General features: G+C 60.6%; 4 protein-coding genes across 4 annotated transcripts; 3 read left to right on the forward strand and 1 right to left on the reverse strand.

Annotated features, from left to right (window-relative positions):
* Positions 1 to 1,279: 1,279 nt before the first annotated feature.
* PLICBS_002601 (CorA metal ion transporter) lies at positions 1,280 to 3,942 on the forward strand (the record flags this gene model as incomplete). Its single annotated transcript, XM_018322293.1, has 3 exons — positions 1,280 to 1,638; positions 1,700 to 3,607; positions 3,666 to 3,942. 3 exons carry the CDS (start codon positions 1,280 to 1,282, stop codon positions 3,940 to 3,942), a joined length of 2,544 nt encoding a protein of 847 aa, XP_018179773.1.
* A 922-nt stretch (positions 3,943 to 4,864) lies between these two features.
* Positions 4,865 to 5,925, reverse strand: PLICBS_002602 (uncharacterized protein; the record flags this gene model as incomplete). The annotated part of the gene is made up of 4 exons (XM_018322294.1): positions 4,865 to 5,476; positions 5,531 to 5,640; positions 5,695 to 5,820; positions 5,874 to 5,925. 4 exons carry the CDS (start codon positions 5,923 to 5,925, stop codon positions 4,865 to 4,867), a joined length of 900 nt encoding a protein of 299 aa, XP_018179774.1.
* An 820-nt stretch (positions 5,926 to 6,745) lies between these two features.
* On the forward strand, positions 6,746 to 8,169 carry PLICBS_002603 (uncharacterized protein; the record flags this gene model as incomplete). Its single annotated transcript, XM_018322295.1, has 3 exons — positions 6,746 to 6,938; positions 7,012 to 7,934; positions 7,996 to 8,169. The coding sequence occupies 3 exons, from the start codon at positions 6,746 to 6,748 to the stop codon at positions 8,167 to 8,169; spliced, it is 1,290 nt and encodes a 429-aa protein (XP_018179775.1).
* Positions 8,170 to 11,557: 3,388 nt separating this feature from the next.
* On the forward strand, positions 11,558 to 13,891 carry PLICBS_002604 (uncharacterized protein; the record flags this gene model as incomplete). The annotated part of the gene is made up of 4 exons (XM_065600052.1): positions 11,558 to 12,438; positions 12,502 to 13,541; positions 13,598 to 13,736; positions 13,792 to 13,891. 4 exons carry the CDS (start codon positions 11,558 to 11,560, stop codon positions 13,889 to 13,891), a joined length of 2,160 nt encoding a protein of 719 aa, XP_065456124.1.
* Positions 13,892 to 14,099: the final 208 nt, after the last annotated feature.

The following is a 14,099-nucleotide window of genomic DNA, read 5'->3' on the forward strand; positions in this document are numbered from 1 at the left end:
GACCGCGGCAAGCAAACTTTCGACATGGCAGGTCGGACGCAAAGTAGTAAAAAGAATATCAGATGCGCCAGGCGGGCTGCCTTGTCTTCTGTACTGGGTAGACTCTGCGCTAGACATGGCCGCCTGTTAGGCCCAGGGGCCATGTCATGGAAGTTACGTCTTGTAGCCCGCGGCCAGCGCGCCGTAGTCAAAGGTAGGTGCCGGGTAGTCTTCCCTTTTGCTCCAAATGCTGTCTGGTGCAGCGAGCAAAGCGTGTCTGGACTCTGGAGAAAAGGGACTCGGGCCCATGCGAGGCGTGCTGCCGGTCGCGTCACATGCCGGGCTTGGGCGTTGGCGAGCCGTCACGACTTGTTTGACCATGGTATCAGCGGCAGGACTGGTGTTTGGAACACCACCAGACTTGGGGAATCCCCTGTGATTCTGCGAGGCCGGCAGTGTAAGTGTAAGAGTGGTGCCAACTGCTGGAGCTGCTTATCGTGCCAGAGGGCGGCAGATTTGGAGGCGTCATGCAGCAAGCGAGGGTGTCCTCGGCCAATCGAGTCAAGGACAGCTGGCCGAGAAGGTTGACGAGCGCATCGTGCTCGTACGTCGGATGCTGGTATGCCGTGCCGCGCGGGTTCACGGGACAGGCGATGGCGCAGCTTTGCGTGAGAGCTGGGCTGGGCTGGGCTGGGCTGCGCCGCTGGTGGTGGCCAGCCGGGAACGGAAGGCGAAGGCCAGCTGGAGCTCACGGGATTCCTCCCACCGCCTCACTCTGCCCAGCGCTCGTCTGGTCTTGCCTCGCCTCGCCGGCAGGTACCGACGGGCGCCACCAAGCACGGCACTTGCAGTGTCACTTGGAGCGCATCGTGCCAGCAGCCGCGGGACGTAAAATGTAGGTGGCTTGAGTTATCCATTGCTCCCGCCCGTGCCGCCCCGTCATCTAAGAGAGGGATAGGGATGGACCCGCTGAATTGAACCCGAAGCAGCAAGAACCTGGAAAAAGAAAAAAACCCAGCTGAAGGGCCAGCCATTTAAAGTGGGCGGCCGGGGGCCAGCTTGGACTCAGCTCGCGAGTGACATCACGATTTCCCTGGGGGCCTTAGCGTCCTTGGCCGCTGCTTTCTTCAGCGTTGTAGAACCTCGTCCCTCCTCCGGCCTTCGCAACGGCCATCGCAACGGCCCAAAACGAAGCTGCCGCCCACCTCGCCAGACATCACGAACCACGGCACCCGCGTCGAGTCCCCCCGCCGCCCACCATTCGACGCTCGGGTGAGGCCGTAGGGGATCGCGCGGCACAATGGCGAGCAACCGTTTCAATGCCCTGCACCCCGCTTCCAGGCTCGGGGTGGAGGGTCAGAGTGTCGCCGCGGGTCGAGCACCGCCGCCGACCTCTGTGCCCGTCACCGCCGCTCCCGCCGCCCGTCAGCAGCAGCAGCAGCAGCAGGATCAGGAGTCGGGAAAATCCCGCGCCCAGCCGAGGAAGCGAAAGGGCCACCGCGGCGGCAAAAAGAAGCGCTCGCGCAGAAAGAGCTTCGCTGCCCTCGCCGAGGACAGCCACGATGAGATGCAGGAGGCCTCGGGCGAGGGCTTCTACAAGATGCCCACCGGCAACCTGAGCGGCACGAGCATCGACAGCGAGGCCCTTCTGGACCACAGGTGAGCCCGTGCTCGTCTACCATCATCCCCATCGTCCGCCTCGCTAACCGTTCGTCGCCAGAGAGCACAAGCCCATGCGGCTCCGACGGCCCTCGACCGTCGCCGCCACGAGCCCCTTCCACAACCCCTTCTCGACCCCGGGAGCCAGCCGCCTGCGGTCCATACACACCCCAAACAGCGGCGACGGCGAGAGGGCTGACGAGACGAATCCCTGGGACGAGACGGCCCCGCTGCTGTCCGACTCGGCGAGGTATCGAGCCTCGCCAACCGGTCCCTCGAGCTACGGAGCCGCGAGCCGCAACCGAAGCCGCAGGTCTTCCAGCAGATCCTCGCGGACCAAGTTGACGGCCAACTTGACCGTCAAGGACGGGTACGATGTCAATCACCCGCCCTCGGTCCCTGGATCACCAGCATTTGGGGGCGTTGACCGCCCCGAGCTGGCCTTTGGGGACGTCATGATCCGAGACGAGATATCGCTGGACGGCAGCCCCCATGGCTCCCTCGACGCGGAGGAGGCCATGTCGGAAGCCGACGGCACCGTGCGCGATCACCGCGCCGACCTCGCCCGGCGCATGACCGAGGCGGCCGGCGATGTCTGCTTCCCCGCCCCCGACATGTCTGAACTCGGCGACGAGGATGCCCATTCTCGGGATGTCGCCGCCCACCAGTACCGAGGACGTCGGCGCCGGGCTCAGTGGCCGGATCTGTCCGTGTTGGAGGAATGGCGTCACTTTGAAAAGGAAGACAGAAGTGAGGAGGTACGCGTGAAGAAGATTACGGAACCCCAGCTGATCAACGGCCGACTGCGTCCGGTGAGGAAAGGGTGGTTCCAGGCGGACGAAGAGGCGCCCTACCGGTTCACCTACTTCAACGAAGAATTCCAAAGCACCATCCACAGCCAAACCATCTCAGAGCTGGTCCAACCTGGCGGAGGCTTCCGAGAACTCTTCATTCCCGATCCACGCATCTTGTCAGACAGCGAGAGCGACGACGATGACGACGATGAGCCGTCGACGGGCCTACGACCACAGAACTCAAACGGCGGTGACTACGACTCGAGGCTCTCAACCCGACAGCCGTCGCTCGCCGAGTCCCGTCGCGATGGGGCAATGTCACCAGGTCATGACCCTTCAGCGGTATCGGGCCGTGCGACGCCCATCGCCATCAAATCCCCCGAGGTCACCCAGAAAGAGACACAAGCAACACCGCACGAGACGACGTCGACGCCGCGGCCCGTGAGGTATGGCGACAGGCCAGTGTGGTGGCTTGACGTGCTTTGTCCAACAGAGGCTGAGATGAAGGTCATTTCCAAGGCGTTCGGCATCCACCCACTGACCGCCGAAGATATCATGCTCCAAGAGGCGCGCGAGAAGGTGGAGCTGTTTCGCCACTACTACTTCGTCAACTACCGGACGTTCGAGCAGGACATCAACAGTGAAAACCATCTCGAGCCCGTCAACATGTACGTCGTCGTCTTCCGCGAAGGCGTGCTCAGCTTCCACTTCTCCATGACACCTCACCCGGCCAACGTCCGTCGACGCATTCGCCAGCTACGGGACTACCTCATTCTGTCTTCCGACTGGATCTCGTACGCCATCATCGACGACATTACAGACGTGTTCCAGCCCCTGATTCAAAACATTGAAGACGAGGTCGACGAAATAGACGACAAGATCCTCGAATTCCACTCTTCGACGGACAAGCGGCTCAAGGGCGAAAAGCCAAGCAAGAATGACGACTCAAACACTTTTGTCGACTCGAGCGACATGCTGCGACGCGTCGGTGACTGCAGGAAGCGAGTCATGAGCCTCTACCGACTGCTCGGCAACAAGGCGGACGTCATCAAGGGGTTCGCCAAGCGATGCAACGAGCGGTGGGAAGTCGCGCCAAGGTCTGAGATAGGCCTCTATCTCGGCGATATCCAGGACCACATCATCACCATGACCTCCAACTTGGGCCATTACGAGAAGTATGTTTGCAGTTCACCCGCGTAGGTTTTGAGCAATAACAACTAACATCATTCCTAGAATACTGGCTCGCTCCCACGGCAACTATCTAGCCCAGATCAACATTCGCATGAACGAACGAGCAGAGCAGACCAACGACGTGCTCGGCAAACTGACCGTCTTGGGTACCATCGTCCTGCCCATGAACATCATCACAGGTCTGTGGGGCATGAACGTCTGGGTGCCCGGCCAAGAGTACGAGGGTGACCTGCAGTGGTTCTTCTGGATCACGGCCGGACTCCTTTTCTTTGGCCTGGCGTGCTTCATGATTGCCAAGCGCGTGTATGGTATTGTATAATCGCCAAAAGGGGGGGGGGCACGTCATATAGCGTCACATATGTTTCCCTTCTCTTTCTCTCTGTGCCTCTCTAGCCTTTTTGTCTGTCTCTTTGTATGTGGCGTATTGACGGGGAATTGCATACACGCGAAGAGAAAAAGCTGAACGTCACTTAGGGAGGTTTGGGATTTTGGAAATACGGCGTCTCGTTTTCAGGGAGGCCGTTGGCGAGATTGGGCTGGGCTGGGCTGGGCGGCCACGAACTTGGCTGAAATGCCACGAGTACACGACGATTGTGTAATATGTACCATTGTATGTAAGGCGAGGTGTCATCAATTAGATGTGTACAAGCAAGCACCCTTTTTTCCGGCCTTCAAGGGCTCGATGTCACGTCCCCCCTCCACATTATCGCATCATGCTGGACGTGCTGAAAAGTGTGAGGATCATGGGTTTGCTCTTGCTTCGCATTACTGAATAGAGCGCAATCAGCTGACGATTGCGCATGTATCTTCGCTGTCGGGTCCATCCCGACCGAATAGTGCTATGTAGAGTCCTTCGGCAATGCTGGGCATTGCGGTTGTCGGCCTTCCCCCAACGCCGCCTCCTGGTATCCATATTTCTGTGGCATTTCTAAGGAGTCGCCTTCCTGTAGCAGATGGTTCTGGATGCGACCGGATGCGTCTCTGCCGCCTCCTTGTATAGCCATCTCCATAAACTCGGCTCTCCGCTTGCCAGATCAAGGTATTATCAGTGTATTTAAAGCATCTCAGTGGGATGGTGTGCGTCCCATATCGATTGCATATTCTCGATGAGGGTGTCAGGGGCGCATGCCTGTCCGGAGACGGGAGGGATCGCGCTCAAGGGGGCAGGGTCATCGTGTCATCTCTGTGAACAGCGCCTCTCCCCTGATTCCAACAGCAGACGGTTGCATCAGGCAACGTGATCATCTGCGCTGTTGGGCACCAAAGGTCGCCCTGAGGGCCAGAATCTGTTGTCGTTCGGCTTCTGGGAGCAAGTCGATCTGTGCCTGGGGCAATTCCATCACCTGTCGTATCAGAGCATCCGTGTCTTGCGGGGCAGCAGCTGGCGCTGGAGCGCCGTAGCCCTGAGCAGCTGCGGGGGGCGGCGCGTACGGTGCGCCTGCGACCGGCGGTGTGTTGTTCGCGGCGGGGTACCCGGGGATGGGGGCGGGGAAGCCGGCCGCTGGCTGTGGCACGGCAGGGGGCGCACCCGGCTCGGAGACGGACTGAATCGCTTCGGGCGACACGAGGCCCATGAGGAGCAAGGATTGGAAGACGGCATAGGTGAGCTGGGGTGCTTGTTGTAGGAGTTCGGTGGCTCTCTGAGGATCGGACGTGGCAAGCGCCTTCATCTGCCCGAGGATATCGAGGAGCTGCGGCGGGGGCAGGGTATTGAGGGTTCGGGAGATGGCATCGGTGCAGGTGAGGCCCGGGGGAATCTCCTTGCCGGCCGGAAGCGGTGGCAGAGAGCTGGCTTGGGAGCCGTACGCGCTGGGTCCTGCACCGTTGGCGGCAGTGGGTACATGTATTGAGGTCTAGCAGACAGAATTAGAGAAGAAGAAGCTGATGGAGGACAAGACTCGACGAACCTGGTTGTTGTCATCGTCACCACTCTTCTGCTCGTTGCTAAAGTCAACGCGCAGCTTGCGGCCCATGATCTCGTAGTCGTTCAGGTTGCGGACGGCAGACGCGGCAGAGTCTGGGTACAAGTGTCAGCGAAAGCGTCGCCACGCCAGGCGGGAGCACCACGTACCGGTGTCGGGGTAGTCTGCGAAGCCAAAGCCTTTGGGACGACCCGTCTCGGAGTCGTAGACGAGGCGGAAACGCTCGACCTTGCCGGCGCTCGAAAAGATGTCTGTGATTTGCTCCTCGGACAGCCCTGCACGTAGGTCAGCATCTCCGGCAGCAATGCAGCAGGGGAGCGCGGCGCACCGTAAGGGATGTTGCCGACAAAGACGACGCGTGACGGAGGCCTAGACGACATGGTCGGAATTTGCGGGCGCCTGCCCTGGCAAAGGCAGCTGTCGCCGATAGATTTGGCGGGGAGGTATGAAGTATATGGGGCGTCGAGGCGAGTCAGGTGCCAGGGATGTCGTCGCGCGTTCAATGCAGTCAGGAATTGGGCCCTTGGTGTTTGCTGCGGCGCATGGACGATGATGAGTGACGTGCGTTGGGTCAATCGCTCGCGGTCGCAGGCGCGCGATACAAATCCGATCTGAGGTTGCGCTGGGAGAAGCCGGCGATTTGCCGGCGGATGGGGCTGCCGCCGAGACGTGACTGGCGCGGCGGCCCCTGCTGAGCACGTATCGCTACCCGGGCAAGTTCCAGCAATGGAGCTCCAGGGCTGCCCACCCGCCCACCGGCGGCAGTCTGGTGTCAGGGACCTGCCCGGCGGCTGTTTAGCGTGGGGTAGCTGGGCTGAGGTGAGGCACTCAGTGAGTCCACCGACCCCTGTCGGCGCGGCGTGGCCACTCGGGCAGCTCCATGCATGTTTCTGTACTTGCGACGGTGGCCTCAAGCGTCAACGTCCCCGACGTCGCTTTCCTCTCCTCCCGTCTCCCGGCTGCTCGACCTCATCTTAATCCTTCCCCATTGCAATTGTGCAGCCAGCCGTCTGCCGCGCCAATGCCCTCTGCCGCAGGGCACGCCTGATTTGTAGCGTCTTTTCCTTTCCGCCTTTCGGTGCTCCCGTGTCCTTTCCCGTTCGCCGCGCCACGAGCAGGGCCCTGCCTGGCGAGCCTCGCAGATCACCAGCGCATACCACTTTGGAGTCTTGAGCCGACGACGATTGACCCGCCGCAACGATGCCACCCAAGTCCAGATTCACAAGGCTCGACGCCTTCACCAAGACGGTTGAGGATGCGCGCATTCGCACCACGAGCGGTGGCATCGTCACCATCGTGTCGCTGTTGGTCGTGCTGTTCCTTGCATGGGGAGAATGGGCCGACTACCGCCGCATCGTGGTGCGCCCAGAGCTGATTGTGGACAAGGGGCGAGGTATGTCACTGTCGACACGCCGGGCTGTGGCTTGCGCAATGCACTGAGCAATCTAACCATAATCTTGCTGTAGGAGAGCGCATGGAGATTCACCTGAACATCACATTCCCCAAGATGCCGTGCGAGCTTCTCACCCTCGACGTCATGGACGTATCCGGAGAGCAGCAGCACGGTGTCGCGCATGGTGTCAAGAAGGTTCGCCTCCGACCGCAGTCCCAGGGCGGCGGCATCATCGACACCAGATCCCTGGCCCTCCACGACGAAAAGGCCGAGCACCTCGACCCCAACTACTGCGGCGAATGCTACGGCGCGACGGCCCCGGCCACTGCGAGCAAGCAGGGCTGCTGCAACACCTGCGACGAGGTCCGCGAGGCTTATGCCACCCAGGGCTGGGCGTTTGGCCGCGGCGAGGGCGTCGAGCAGTGCGAGCGCGAACACTACGCCGAGAAGCTGGACGAGCAGCGGGAGGAGGGCTGCCGCATCGAGGGCGACCTCACGGTGAACAAGGTCGTGGGCAACTTCCACCTTGCGCCCGGACGCAGCTTCAGCAACGGCAACATCCACGTACACGACCTCAAGAACTACTGGGACACGCCCAACGGCCAGAAGCACGACTTCACCCACACCATCCACCAGCTGCGCTTCGGCCCGCAGCTTCCAGAGGCCATCAAGCAAAAGCTGGGCGGCGCCAAGGCTATGCCGTGGACCAACCACCATGTCAACCCTCTTGACGGCGTCAAGCAGGAGACCCAGGACCCCAACTTCAACTACATGTACTTTGTCAAAATTGTGCCGACGTCTTACCTGCCTCTCGGATGGGAGAAGCAGATGCAGAAGCTGGTTGGCATCGACGGTAGCGCTGACGGCAGCGTCGAGACGCATCAGTACTCGGTCACGAGCCACAAGAGGAGCCTCAGCGGCGGCAACGACGCCGCGGAGGGCCATGCGGAGCGACAGCATTCCCGCGGAGGCATTCCGGGCGTGTTCTTCTCATATGTAAGTGCCCCCTGCGGCGTGCATCCGAGTATGATGGAATCGGCGCTGATGTACGGGACAGGACATTTCGCCCATGAAGGTCATCAACCGCGAGGAGCCGGCCAAGACGTTCCTTGGCTTTCTGGCCGGTCTTTGCGCCATCGTGGGCGGTACGCTGACGGTTGCCGCTGCCGTGGATCGTGGCCTGTTCGAGGGTACCACGCGGCTGAAGAAGTTGCGCTCCAAGGATATGTGAGGAGCTGCAGAGATGACTCGTTGGGATTGTACATGGGTTCCATTTGCGACGACAAGTGTGGGTATGCATATAGGCTCTGGCGTTTTGGACTATCAATGTTGAACTGGGAGAAAAGCCAAACGGTGTTGAACGGGGATGGGTGGGTGGTTGGTTGGACAGGGTGTGAAGGCCACACCGAAGATGATCATTTTCTCGATGCGGCGCACTATGCTTGCTTTCCGGTGAATCAATTGTTGTTACTTGCTTGTGCGACCGGAGCGCGACTTGACCGTGACATGTTGCAAGGAGTAGACTGCAAGGCCGGTACGAAGTACACGCGCGCAACAGCGACACTGCCTATACCTAGGTAAGCGGCACAACTGGCGTTTCACATGGCTTGCGGGAGTGATTGACGACCTGCAGGGGCCAGAGCTGGCTGTTGCCGGACGCGCTCTGCATGCCTGGGGACCTGGCTGTCAATTGGGCCGCGACGGTTGGCGAGATATGGTGGCTGGCTGCGGAGAGCATGCGTGTGTCACGCAGAGCTCGTTGTTTGAGTTGCGAGTAATTGCATGCTCCGGCTCTGCATGCCATGCCGCGAAGTCGGCACTTACGAATATGCTTCGTACTCGTACTTCGTAATGGGGGTATGTATGCATGGTAAACACGCAGCTCACACATCCCCGAGGCACGGTGACGTACGTACTTTTTGTACATGCCGCACGCATGCATGTCTGACTGCAGCACAACATCCATCCAGACGTCATCGTTCACGGCGCCAAGTGACCTTATTTTGGACGGTTCCACGAGGATTGGGTAAAGCAATTAATTATAACTTGCGTACGAGGCGAGGACCCCCAGAGCTACCCTTTTGGTAGGCATTTGCCACGGCGCACAGCCTCATCCATCGACCGTCATCTCGCTGGGGCGGGAGTGCCCTGACGGATGGGCCGCAAGGGACCCCGTCCGTCTTGCCCGTGATGCCTGGGCTCGTCGCCGCGCAGCCACGCACACGTCAGCGCGCACGGGGGGAGGTGCTGGCGAAGTCTTGCGTGGTGCGCAGCACGACGCAGTATGAGGGCTCATCCTCGAAGAGCAGTCATCTCCGGATCTTTCAATGCAGCTCCACGGGTAATATGTAGTGCCATATTACTTGGGTTATAACTCGGTCGCGTTCATCAAGGGGTTAGGTATCAAAATGTAAGGCAGCATCTTGGAAACCCTGTCTCGCTGCGGAGGCAAGTAGTCAGTGGTGCTCGCTCGGACAGTCGACGGGTTTTGGGTTTGCGGCGACACACGCGAGCGATGCAGGTCGTCGAGGCTAGGCATTCGATAGCTCAAACGAGCGATTAGCTTCGAGCCCGCCGGCGCAGAACACGCGAACCTGTCTGCCCGTCCTTCTGGCTGGCTGACGACCGGGCAGTGGTGGGACACGACCGTGGCTGCTGGACCACCCCCCCCCCCCCCCCCCCAAACGCCCCGTCCCCTCTTTCAAGACCCTCTGGAAACCAAAGCCCATGCACCCCAGACGCGCAGGCCGGTGGCGTTGCCAATTATAATCCTCGGGCCCCTGACACCATCGGGCCCCCCAGCTAAGCTCGAAGGGGACTGGGCCTCCGTGTGCGCTGAGAGCTCCTGGGATGCTGGGCTGGGCAGGCAAAGCTGGCCACCTCAGGTCTCAACTCGTCGCAAGGGCGGGCGAGGGCCGTGTGACCACTTCCCCCACTGACGGGCGACGGCCAGAGACCCGGGCGGCCTGGATCAAAATGAGGGAGGCCTGCTACGTAGCTTGGAAAGTGGGAGACGAGGGTCTCGACTCTCACACTCGGTTGACTCTCGACCCTGGGTAGCGCGAGGTGAACCCTTTTGTTTCCCCCCTCTGAGATGCAGCAGACAGCCGAGAGCGACGCATCTCGCCTCTGTGATTGCAGCATTTTCGGTTCCCCCGCGGCTTGTGGGTTGAGGAGCCCGCCGGATGATGATGATTGTCATGGCGGCCCGCTGTGGCAGTTTCTAACGGCCGGGTACCCTGGCATCTCTGGCATCCTGGGCCTCCCGGGCGAACATGCCTGTGAGGTCCCGGGTGTGCATTGCGCGCGCGCGCCCGAGGCAGCAACAGGCGTGGGCATGCATGTGGTGGTGCACTGAGCCCTCGACGCGTAAGGGGTGCTCGTTTGTAGTTGCGTGCGTAGATATTAGATGCGGCCGAGGAGGACGGAACCTTTGGAGCCCAGGGCGGCCAAGTTCGCCCAGCGCCTCAGTCGCCCGGGGAGCGCGACTGTCATGGAACTTGGATATCCGTCCGCTGCGGGCAGCAAGGTTCAGCCGGGTGGCACTGGCAACATCGGCGAGCGCAGCGGGTGGCGCCTCCCTCCCACCAACCTGAGGTGCAGCCGGGGGGAGCTGGAGTCGTCATTCATCCATCTCGGGCGCCGTTTTAGCACTGCCAGGGGCAAGCCGCCTCGTATTATCCCGCCCACCTTGTCCACCACCAAGGCCCCGTCGAGTCCACCAATACCACTGTCACTGCCACTGCCACTGGGGCAAGTACCTGCCACCACCACCACCACCACAAGCACCACCACCACCCACTACCTCGTCCGCCTCCACCAACCGCAGAGGCCCTGCGCCCTGTCCCCTTTCTCCCTGTCCCCGTCGTCCACGCTCCTTCACCTCCTTCTCGCCCTCGCAACAGCACCCAGCGCTGCGCGCAAACCACGGCAACAGCAACAGCGACAGCATTCCGACCCGACGGCCAAAGCCAGGACCATCGACTCCAGCCGGCGACTCACGCTCCTTCTTCAGACCAACGGCCGCGCGCCCTTTCAGTCCCCCGCGACTCACCAACACCAACGTCCGCCCCCTACACCAACGCCAACAACGGGCCTCATTGCGCCCGACCGCCCCCACTGCTTGGCGAACTGCTACTACCGCCTGCTCGCAACGCCCAAACCGTCGCTGTCAAACGTCTCCCTCGCCGCTCGCAACCACAAAGCCGAGTCAGAGGGCATCTTGCGTCGTCCGTCAAAACCACACACGTGCCTGCTGCCGCCGTTTCTCGCCGTCCATCGATGCCCTGGCCGTCGCGTGCCCATGCGACAGACGGAATCTCTCATTATCAGCGCATCAATACCTGAGCGACCTACGTCAGTGGCCATTCACACGCGAGCCTGTACTGGACCAGGCGCATATCGGTCGTCGAAGCCGCTTGGTTCTGCCCCAGACCCTCCTCCGTCACCGGCTGTCTTGAGGAGCCCGGGCTGGCGAGCGAAACGGCTGGACACATTACCAGATTCCGATCCCGTGCCGCCCATTCCCTTTGCGAAACTGCGTCTAGTCCCGAAGACTTGAGCCCCATCCTGTATGGTATCGAGCTGCGCCGGGCAAGCGGTGCCAGACGAATACGACCATGGCCAACCGCCCGAGCTTGCTCGACCTGCGAGCCAACTCGAATCATTCTGGGACGTCGACCTCGTCCAAGCCACTGCGCTCCCCACGTATGCACGTCGCCGGTGAGGCGCCGCCGGAACTGTCGCCCCTGGATGCATTCGCCCTTCAGAGCCGACTGCTGGCCAGGCAGCTCCAGGAGAGCAACAGAGATGGCAACAGGGTTAGCCGGCTACCGCCCTTGACGGTCGAAAGCCCTTTGATTCAACAGGGCCGCTCCGATTATTTTCGCTCCATGTCGTACGAGCCGTCAGATGCAGACGAGTCTCCGGAGCTAGATAATTCGGGGCTCGGCCTGAGGACGGCAGTCGAGGAAGCCTTCACGCCCGAGGAGCGGCCCAGGTCGATGCATCCGCGAATGAGTCAGATTCCGCCGACGCCTGACGATTCGGTCCCTGTCCCATTGTTGCCGGACCACGCCAGGGACCTCTCGCGAGGCCGTATGCTGAATACGGTTGACGAGGACCAGGATCTCTTTGGGGCACGACGCGATCGTTCACCGTCGCCCCTCCAGAGTGACACGCACTCACACCTAGAGAAATCGCCCGCGCGCAAGCGGGAGTCACTGGCACTGCCGACGTCACAGCACAACGTGTCCACGACTGATTCACCAGACAAGTCCCGGCAAGACAGCTTCGATGAGTTGGGCCTCGCACCGCCGCGTAACCTGTTCCCAAAGCGGTCGTCGAGCATCATGTCATCCCCTCCGACTGGGGATGACGAGACATCGAGTAACATGGCTGGATCGTTTCACTCACTGCCAGCGCGAAAGCTGTCCTCTGGCAGTGCCGCCTTTGCCAATGCGAACCCATCGCCCGCGATCAGCTCCTTTCACCGGTCACCGTCGGTGGCGTCCGATTCCTCAGCCCTCCCACGACCATCTTTTAACTTCTCTCGCCCTCTTAGCCGAGCTGGAACCCCGGGCCTCGACATGCCGACTAGACAGGCGTCATCGGATAGTCAACCCTCTTTTGTACTCGCAGACGACTCCGCCCACACCCCTGTCAGCATGCACAGCGAGGCTTTCATGGACCAGCAGATTGATGACGGCACAGGTGCCGCTCCGTCGTATATCTATTCCAAGTTTTCCCTCCCAAGGGGCAAGGTGATACAACGCTCTGAGCCATCTGAAGGCCAGCCTACAGCAAATTTCCAATGGGAGCCGCCAGCTGTGCCTTCCAGCAACGTGCACAGACATCCTCTAGGGGCGCCACCGTCGCCGCCGACGCGGCCGTCGAGCTCCTCGGCAAGGACTGTGCCTGACGACGCTGTGAGCATGATGAGCGGCATCACGAGGCCGTCCATGGATACGGGGAAAAGGAGCTTGGAGAGTTCCAGACTCGGCCTCACGGCCCAGACATCTTCAAGCAGCAGCAGGCCATCTGCTGACGCCGGTCGTCCCTCTGAAGACGCGCCTCGAGGGCGAACTCGCACTTCACCTCCGCACGATGCCGCAACACGAGGGCAAACGCCGGCATCGGCCGGTACCAGCGATTCAGCCAGTACGATACGACCCTCCCCGACCGTTCGCTCGCTTGCCCCCTCGGCGTCTACGATGACTGCAGAGGAGCACTTGGCCAAAGGCATTGAATGCCACGAGAATGGCTCGTTGAACGAATCAACCTATCACCTCCGGCATGCCGCCAAGCAGAACAACCCCACTGCCATGCTTCTTTATGCCCTGGCGTGCCGACACGGCTGGGGCATGCGAGCAAATCAAAGAGAGGGTGTCCAGTGGTTGCGAAAGGCTGCTGAGCACGCCCAAATCGAAATCGCAGACGACGAAGATCGGGCCAAGGAAGGGAGGCCGGCCAACTTCCTCGAGACCAAGGCCCGTAAGGCGCAGTTTGCGCTGAGCATATATGAGCTTGGCGTCAGCCATATGAATGGCTGGGGCATCGAGCAAGACAAGGTGCTTGCGCTGCGATGCTTTGAAATCGCTGGCAGTAAGTTGACCACGTTAATCGTCATACGCGGTGGCAACTAAACTAACCACGTTCAGATTGGGGTGACGTCGACGCCCTCGCGGAAGCAGGCTTCTGCTACGCACAGGGAATTGGGTGCAAGAAGGATCTCAAGAAGAGTGCCAAGTTCTACCGACTGGCTGAAGCCAAAGGCATGAGCATGGTCGGCAACAGCTGGTACGTTCAATTTCCACTCTTCGTCGCGTACGTCACGCTAATGCAGTGCTTCTAGGATTCACAAGTCAAAGTACAACGACGATGGCGCCAAAGACAAAGCCAAGAAGAAGGCCAGAAGCAAGTCACGCACACGGACAATGTTTGGTCTGAAATGAGGCTTGCGGCCCCTGACACACCATCTTTCACGATCATGACCTCTACCATCATACCCATCTACGCTGGAGTTTGGGATTCTTGCATCACACACACACACACACACACACACACACACACACACACAAACTGGGGATAATTTGCATCTTGAGAGCGGGGCAGTTTGTCAATCGACAACATACTACAAACGAATACGACGGCGTCGTGAGG

The sequence above is a fragment of the Purpureocillium lilacinum genome (assembly GCF_023168085.1).
Source record: "Purpureocillium lilacinum CBS 284.36 DNA, scaffold_2, whole genome shotgun sequence".
NCBI classification, from domain to species: Eukaryota; Fungi; Ascomycota; class Sordariomycetes; order Hypocreales; family Ophiocordycipitaceae; genus Purpureocillium; species Purpureocillium lilacinum.